At 38.2% G+C, this 9,143-nt stretch overlaps 1 protein-coding gene across 2 annotated transcripts in view; it reads right to left on the bottom strand.

Moving 5' to 3' along the window:
- The window catches only part of LOC116036988 (von Willebrand factor A domain-containing protein 7-like), an 18,979-nt gene extending 9,950 nt beyond the window's left edge, over positions 1–9,029 (bottom strand). The window contains exons 1-9 of one of the 2 annotated variants that reach the window (XM_031280688.1): positions 8,964–9,029; positions 5,118–5,320; positions 4,744–5,016; positions 4,545–4,638; positions 4,264–4,389; positions 1,597–1,783; positions 1,340–1,515; positions 1,089–1,201; positions 866–982 (exon numbers count right to left, since the gene is read on the bottom strand). In XM_031280688.1, the coding sequence (XP_031136548.1) occupies positions 866–982; positions 1,089–1,201; positions 1,340–1,515; positions 1,597–1,783; positions 4,264–4,389; positions 4,545–4,638; positions 4,744–5,016; positions 5,118–5,297 (1,266 nt within the window). In that variant the 5' untranslated portion in view covers positions 5,298–5,320; positions 8,964–9,029. Of the gene's footprint in view, positions 1–865; positions 983–1,088; positions 1,202–1,339; positions 1,516–1,596; positions 1,784–4,263; positions 4,390–4,544; positions 4,639–4,743; positions 5,017–5,117; positions 5,321–6,023; positions 6,444–8,963 lie in introns of those variants that run through there. The other variant, XM_031280689.2, reaches the window with a different exon arrangement.
- Positions 9,030–9,143: the final 114 nt, after the last annotated feature.

The following is a 9,143-nucleotide window of genomic DNA, read 5'->3' as shown; positions in this document are numbered from 1 at the left end:
CTTCTATTTACTGGAGTCTTTTCCTTTCATGCCACTTTCTACTTCTTCTCCACTACATTTCAAAAGGAAACATTATACTTTCTACTTCACTACATTAATGTGGCAGTTTAGTTACTAGTTACTTTACAGATTAAGATTTTTGCACACAAAACACACGTTTATAAAATACAATGTTTTATTATAAATGAAACTAGCCAACAATACAGGCCTACACTTACAGCTGAAATGATTTGGTAGTTGATTGACAGAACGTTTTTGATTGTTTCCAGTTTCTAAAATGTGAGGATTTTTATGCATTTAGTACTTTTAATTACTTGACACATTACATTTTTCTGATCATACTTACATACCTTTATTTAAGTAACATTTTCAATGCAGGACTTTTACTTGTATTTTTGTGTGGTATTAGTTATTTTACTTAAGTAAAGGAACTGAATTCTTCTTCTATCACTGGTCAGAGCTTGACAAGATTGACTGTGCCTTCTGCAAAACTTGTCTGTCACAGATCTTTGTGAGAGAGAGCTGCTATATGCCAATTATCTTGCTGGCTTCTGTAACAATGTTGGAAAGACAACTTTTGTTTGGTATTGTAAGGTTCCCATAGAATAAAATCAAATAAAAAGTTAAATTGACTGAATATAAGCTCTGTCTTATCTACATTAAGAGACTCGAGATTACACCAATATAGCACATCACAAAGATGTATATTACTAAAATCATCAATAAACATTACAAAAGCAAAAAAATATAATGAACATTTTCTTAAACATATGTCAACAAATTTTCAGAATCTCACAAGATAAATGTGTGAAATTCTATACTGACCATAAAATAGTTCATACTGACACCTAGATCAAATACTCACCACTGTTTGGGTCCGCTCTATGAGTGCGATCACAGTGTTTTTCATTTGTCTGTCTTTAGCAGGTGCATCCGTGAAGAGGAAGATCTCAGAATTAGGAGGAGCGCTGGATAAAGCCAACTGTATGAGGAAGAGATTGTGGAATAGCGAGGATAGTTTTGGTTAAAACTGTGAAAAGGCTTTGGGGGGCAGATTTTGAAGTAGTAAAAGACATGCATCACAGCACCTGAAGCCCTGAAAGACTCAGTTCCTCCTCATCTCCTCCACCGGTTGCTGGTAGTGAATTAATGACAGTCTTAAAGACTTTTGGGTCTGCAGTCTTTATCAGTGGCCCAAAATCTGGAGTTCAGGTGGAAACAGGAAGAAGAAAATACCTCAATGATGCTTGTTTTTACAACAACAACAACAACAACAAATGGACCTTCCAAGCATCTTTTTACACACAAAGAGATAATTTTAGCACCCTAACGATCCTACCTGGATCATTGAAAGGTACAAGAATGTAAACTGAGGGCTCATTCTCTGTTCCCACTTCACTGTTGATTATAGAGGAAGTGACGGTCTTCACTGCTTCAATGTCATCACTCATGCTTTTTGTGGTGTCAATCACAAAACAAAGAGCTTTACTGGATCCTTTAAATATCCCCATCATCCTGAGGGATGGAAAGAGAAGAGATGAAAAAACTAATTGTGACCTCCTTACATGCATAACTGAAACCAAATAGGTTTCATACTGGAGAAATGGTCTGTCACCAGCAGCCCCACGAATGTCCTCTAGTAGCTCACTGGTTGCAGCTATCGCCATGTCTGCTGCTGTCATGTGGAGGTGTCCGTGGCTGGCTTCGAAAGAGTCTTTGTTGATCCCACCTTTAGGTTCGATGGTGCTTGTTTGATCAATTGCTCCTCCATGACTGCATTTTCCTTTTAGAGGGAGATGATGAATAAACAATTGTTTTCTTTATATATATATGTTTTCTTATGGCATGCCATTTAGGAAATTATTATATACAGTATATATATGTAAAGCGTGAATATATTGAATGAAAGTCTGAATATATTGAATGAACCTTGACTATATTGAATGAAAGTCTGAATATATTGAATGAACATCAGAATATATTGAATGAAAGTCAGAATTTATTGAATGAAAGTTGAAATGGAATCTGACGTCATTGTCTGCCGCCATCTTGTGTTTTCGTTGTGATAAATCCTAACCGAAGTGTGACACTATGAGCGAATCAGCAAGAAATCTAGTGTCAGCAATTTTGAGCAATGAAGAGATTATTAACACACAACCCAGTCATTTACGGGCCAAAACACTGGTAACCAGGGCCGTGCAGAGACCTTTTGAGGAGCAGGGGCTCAAATTAAAAAAAAGGCATATGGAACAAGATTTGCTAACAATATACAGTATGTCATCTTTATTTTAAAAACTGTATATTTTACATTTTAACATAATACTAAATCCACAATACTGTACACCTCAAAATGAAATATAGAGCCTTACATTACTACATTCACACAAATACAAGATAACAAGATATCAAACCAGAAACAGTTTAATTGTAGCCTATAACTGCAACCTGAGCTGACTATCAGATTTCTGTAGCAGTGGGCTAGTAGGCTTTGAATCAGAAAGGGATTTGCAAAGGTATGCAGCATGTTTCAGATTATTTTCTCAAAATATAAGGATGTCCTTTAAGTCAAAATGTATAGACCACCAACCTACACCGCAGACTACAAATAACCTAAGCTAATTTCCCAAAGAAGTGACATGTTCTTTTAAGTAGGCTGCTGGTTGAGAGGCAGAAAGCAGACACACACACACACACACACACACACACACACACACACACACACACACACTTTTGTTAACCTACAGAGAACTGCTGCCACCCACACCCACACACACACCTGTTAACCTACAGAGAACTGCTGCTGCTACACACACACACACACACACACACACACACACACACACACGCACAACTGTTATCCTACAGAGAACTGCTGCTGCACACACACACTTCTGCTATCCTACAAAGAACTGCTGCTGTCTTCTCTTGTGTATCAGAGAATGAAACGGGGCGCTATAAGGCTATCACACGATGAGTAATTGTGGTCGCGGCAGCTCGTGCAGTTACCGCGAAATGTGACTACTAAGTTAGCTGCCTGCTGGCTGTTTTAATCCTGGAGGAGACTCGTTATGTAGCAGCAGCGGCTAGAGGCCTCTATAACAAACCAAATGTGCATGCATGCATTCTCATTCACTTCAAAAGCACACTTACCTGCACTTCAACTTTCTCTCGCTCTTGCTGGCCGCGCTGCCGACGGATGGCATGGACTCACTTGTATCAAAGTGGCGCGCCTGGCAGGAAGCCTGGTCATCATGTGATATGAAGGTTTAGGTCGTTTTATCTAGCTAATTATTATTGTTAAATATTATTCTTAAACGGACCACTTGTGGGCCATCGTCAAAGAAAAAAGGTGAAAAAAAAATCTAGACAAAAAAAGGGCACTTTGGCCTTGAGGGGCAAAAGGGGCAGGTGCTCAAGCACCCAGACCCCCCCCCCCCGTGCATGCTGGTAGCGGTAACCGTATCCAGTACCGTTCTCCCAATGAAGAAGTTTATTCACTTTTTCATCGTGGAAGACCGAATAAAAGGTACCTCTCTGGATAGGCAGGTCCCTTTCATCAGGCTAACGTCAATACGCCTTTCATTCAATATATTCAGACTTTCATTCAATATATTCAAACTTTACATACAGTTTATACTGCATATTTCAATAGTACAGTGACCCTGAAGTGCAAACCACTATAGCAAATCCCACAACACGACAGCATTGGTGAGACTAAAACGGAAAGGTACAGTACGTAGTGGACACTGATCAATAGACTTTTTTTAACTTTAGATAACGTGCAGCATTTCACTTAAATCGTCCCATGACTGCTCACAACAGCTCAAAAGCAACAACCAGGAAAAGCAAAGTCAAGGACTATTTATGTCTTTAAAATTGTCCCTTATGTCCTCTTTGTTTCCAACATGGAGGGGAATCAAAGCGTTAACAGAAAACATTTGAAAAATTCAGAATGCAAAGAGAAATATCCGCAACAGTGGGAATGAACAGACACCACATCTGTGTTTTGGGTTAAGGAATGTGTACTGATTCTGAGACATTGTTGAAAAGGACATATTATGAACTGCTGTCATGATATGTAGACATTATACTTTTTACAACATCTTTGCAATAATGTTAACATAACAGTGTTTGTTGATGAGTAAATTTATGTAGGCTACAATTAAAAGGAAATCCTACAGTTTCACAGAAGTGGAAACCTCAAGAACATTTAAAGAATACTGACTGACTACTAGATCTGATTGAATGAAAGCAATCACCTACCTTTTGGTTTGGTTGAGGACACAACACCAAAGTATCCAGAGGTCAGTACCCTCTCCTGTATGATGTCCTCCAAGATGTTGTTCCTGCAGTCTCCATCACAGTTGCGACACGTTGCCCTACTTTCATCTGCAGAAAAGTTTATCAAAATACATTTTAGTTATGTTTTCTACTGTGAAACTATACTATACAACACACCCAAACAGAACTCCTTCTTAGTGTTATTGTCTGTTTGTTAAGACAGTCAAACACAGACAGACATCATATTATACTATCTCTTATACCTGCTATGTTACCAATGCTGGTGTCTGATCTGATCAGATTGGAGTTTGGGAGTTTGTTCCCCAGCTCCACCCAGTTACTATGACTGTAGAAGTCCTTTAAGTTGACAAAACAAGAGGGTTAATAATCCATCAATGTTCTTTAATTTGTTTAGAAACAGTTTAAAAAGCATTAGTAATGCTTTTAAAAAATAATAAATACCTGTAAAGGATGTAAAATCTCTCCCACTTTCTGCCTCGCCGCCTCAAAGTTTGCTTGCTTGTTGCTTGCTTTGACTGCCAGTATTCCCTCAGTGATGATTTTTCTTCCTTGAACAAACATTTCTTTATCAAAATGGAAGCTTGCATTAAGGGCATGACGGATGTCCACCCGTATATTCATTAGTGTGATGAATGTAATTGCTTGTCGGAAACTCTTGGTCGACTTTGGCGTGCCGCAGGCTACAGCAACAGCCTCTGCAGTGTAAGGTTGTGCCTAAACACACAGACACAGTCATATAATGCTAATATTAATAAAAGACACAACATAACATAACTCATCTCTGGTAAAATAACGGAATAGAAGTAAATTCTTACAGGAAAAGTAAAGTCTGTCCCCTCAGCTTGGGCCAGAGCGCGGCACACCTGCACGGTGACATCTAAAATCGCCCTCTCTGTGATTTCCAGGTGATTCAAAGACTTTCCTGGCGTTATCTTAAACCCCAGAGCTCCAGTGTGCAGAAACAAGAGACACAACGCAGTCAACCCTGAAGACATCACTCCTCAACCGGTCAAATTGTCTGAGGATGACAGAAACACATTTACTGTAATTTACTCCATCTGCTCTTCAGTGGTTCATCCCATGGTAGACTGTATCACTTATTGATCCTTTAATTTATTCTTTATTTAGTCTATTAAAGGTGCTCTCGACAATTCCTAAAGTTAACTTACTCTAATTCATAAAAGGTGTGTAATAGACAGAAATGCTGCAAGCGAGTGTAAATGTGTTCCTGTTTTTCTGGTTGGTTTAAAGAAATGCCAATAAACCAGAGCATGTTTTTCTCCCATCCCGGAATGCTGTGTGGACTAGCCAGACCTTCCTTCGCAGCGCTATGGAGGAGGGTCAGACAATGCGAGACTTATATGTTTCTTACTCTCAATAGAGAGTGGGCATTGCAAATATTAGCAGAACCTTATGTTACATGCAATCCATGTAACATAGCATAGACAATCCTTCCTAATTTTGGATTGAGGAAAAGCATACTGCTTTTGTCATAATGGCTATCATCAGTTGTTTGAATAGTGTTATAATGTACAATGATGTATGCTGATAATGATTCAGATATTGATAGGCCTATTGAAACTTAAAGTTATTGAACTTGTAATGCAAGGCCTAAACATGTTATCATTGAGTGTGATGCTTATGTTTCGCTGTTATGCTTCAGTATAAAAATATTGTTCTTCAACAAATAGACAAAACAAGTTCTTATGATTCCTGTTTACATAAAACAGGTCAGGTCTTATGGACAGAGTGAGAACCAATTTTGAAGATCCATTCCTATCCCAGCGGGATTCTATCTGGAACGCAGAAGTGACTCATCAAGTATTCCACTTAGATGTATGGTGACAGTCACCAGGACTGCTACACACATCTATAGGGTGCACTTGTCACGAGAAGCTGTCCCACGAACAGTAACAGACATTTAAAGAACTACAGACAGTGGATTGATGAAGCAGACAGAAAGTGATCACAAAACAGACTATCGACAAAATTAAAGACTCTTATTAAAAGGCCATTTTTTTTATTTTCATTATGTTATTCAAATGTTTGAAAGATTACCTGCAAATTTAAACCTGGGGTCCATTTCAGAAAGCAGGTTTAGTGAAAACTCTGAGTTTGTTAACCCTGAGATGAGGGAAACTCTGGGTTTTCTGTTTCAGAAAGGGAGGTTAATCAAACCTGAGAGAGAGGGGTAACTCCAGCCCGTTTCAGAAAGAGAGATAACTAGGGCTGTCAATCGATTAAAAAAATGTATCTAATTAATTACAGACTCTGTGATTAATTAATCAAAATTAATCGCATACATAATTAACGGTGCCTGAACCGAAAGAAAAGAAAACAAAGGGTACTAAACAACAGTTGGTGACATTAAAGAATGGCTTGTTTATTGCTAAGGCCATATGGTGAAAATTAAATGATTTAATAATAATGTATAACAATAACTTATTTCACTAGTAAATTGCTGTTGAATGACAAAAACAACCACCAAGGACATTTACAATAACTTCAAATGCACCACGAAGCTGTAGTTTACCAGTTTCATTGAACTGTGTTGTTTTTCCGACGGCAGCTCGGCAGCTGCAGATTGTTACATCCCGCTGTTGAGTCACAGTCCTCTACAGTAAAACACAGTCAAACTTTACACCGTTTAGCGTTAGCTGTCAGCATTGTAACCGTGTTTAATCCAGCTACTAGCTAGCGGTAGGCTAACGTTAGCTGCTGTCAAGTATAGTGTTAACTAGCGTCACATGCAGCGGTGTTTGTGTTGCCTGTATCGTCTTCAGAGCACCAGAGAGAAGTGCAGACATATCAGTGGCACCAGATTTCGGTAGTCAGGGTTGGCAGGAAGAAGATTTTTACAAGTAAATGTTCCAGGCAGCACATTCTCGTCTACCTCCTTCATTTTACAGTCCAATGGTGGCTAGAACGGCTCCGGGTCAAACGTCAATATGGAATGGATTAATCTGCGTTATTTTTTTTAACGCGTTATTTTTTCTCAGATTAATTAATCGAAATTAACGCGTTATTTTTACAGCCCTAGAGATAACCTAACCTCAGAGTCAGTTACTACGTTAACTTTGTTATCTGCATGAATAAAAAACAGTGTTGGTTTATTAACTATGTTAGGCAGATTATAAAACGTTTTTTTTTCTCGAACATGGCATTTCTTTTTGTCGACGATCCCGTTGATGAAGAAGCTGTATTATCCTACTTCACAGAGAGTTAAACATAGGTCGGGAAATGATATTGAGGCCCGACTAGATGCATTTTCATTTCCAGATAACCTATTTGAAATATAACATTTTTCTTCATAGTCGATCAGATATGTAGAGACCTTAACCGTCCTCACTAACATCCATCATCGTGGACATGCTTTTACATTCCAGCAGATTTTTTGTGTCGCATTATGTTTTTTTGCAAATGGCAGTTTTCTTTACAACATTGATGATGCAGAGCATAATAGTAAAGCCACATGCAAGCCGTCAGAAAAGTGTGCCTTGCACTGAAACGTTTTTAAACGTGTTTGTAGTGTTCCCTCGACGCAAACAGTGAGAGCAATTAAAAAGAATTAAATGATTATAAATTATAGTTTTGTTTGATATGGTGCGCAACCTCAGAATGGGATTAGTAGGCTAGTAGTTTACTTTTTCGCCCGCAGGATTGCACCTAAATTAAATTAGGCTATAGGTGTAATACCATTCCAGTTTTCACCAGTAATATAGGTTACCTGTGATTAAATATGAAATTAATACACTATATTAGAGCTGAGCAGCAATTTTCTCCCACACCAATTCTCGCTATTTTGCAACAGCAGCCGTGTTGCTATTTTTAACAAAATTCAAACTTGCTGTATACGTGCGCATGAGTAGTTCCAGTTCCAGAGGGGTAAAGTATGCCGACCGATTTCTTTGTGGTTGTTGCCATGGTGAATCATAGTATCATTGCTCCATTCATGCTGCCTTTTTATAGTGGTTTGTGCACGCGCTTAACTCTGAGTCAACCTACTCCGAACCAACTCAAATCAGCTGTTCTGGAACCGAAAACTCAGAGTTTCCCATCTCAGGGTAAATCAATTCAGAGATCAGGGTTTAGACTCAGAGTTTGTTAAACCTCCTTACCGAAACAGGCCCCAGACAGTGCTGACCTCAAAGCTCTAAAAACAAAAAAACATAACTTTGATGTAGGCCTAGTGGAACACCTTTATTCCAATTACATGAAAACTCACCACCCTACAACAAAAACAACTTTTTCCTATATAGCTCTAGCACCTATCTTTTCCATATGCTCACAATAACACATTTTGATACCATTTCTTTCACCTTAAATCTCAAATCAAAGCATGAGCACTTTAAAAACAGTAATTTATTTCTGCCTAAATTAAAATCCATTTGAACTCTTTAATACTTTATTTCTTGTGTATGGCAGCTGACTAAAAGTCTTTAAAAAAAGCTAAAAAAAAAAAAAAAAAAACTCATTTGTTTTGGTACCACTTTTCTTACAGATTTTATTTGTGTAACAATGCATGGTACTTTTAGACCAGAAACATTAATTACGGCAGGAGACCAGAAAACATCAATTACTGCAGGAGAGTGTATATTGTCTGCATTATGTAATACAAATCTGATTTCTGCTAATAACTATAAATTTAAAGAGTACAGTACCTTTGGTCCTGATGCTGTCCTGTACACTTTCTTGGAATTGTGCTACCACCTGCTTTATAGTGCTCCACTAACAGGGCGTATTCATGCTGGACTTGTTGTACCTGTTGCTTAAGTATGAGTTTGTTGATTAGAAATAAGGAGAGACACTACAGGCAAAAACATTATTTGGGCTATTTTGCT

This window comes from Sander lucioperca, chromosome 13, assembly GCF_008315115.2.
Source record: "Sander lucioperca isolate FBNREF2018 chromosome 13, SLUC_FBN_1.2, whole genome shotgun sequence".
In the NCBI taxonomy this organism is placed as follows: domain Eukaryota; kingdom Metazoa; phylum Chordata; class Actinopteri; order Perciformes; family Percidae; genus Sander; species Sander lucioperca.
The sequence above is the reverse complement of the archived record's forward strand: the minus strand, read 5'-3'. Positions and strand labels throughout refer to the sequence as shown.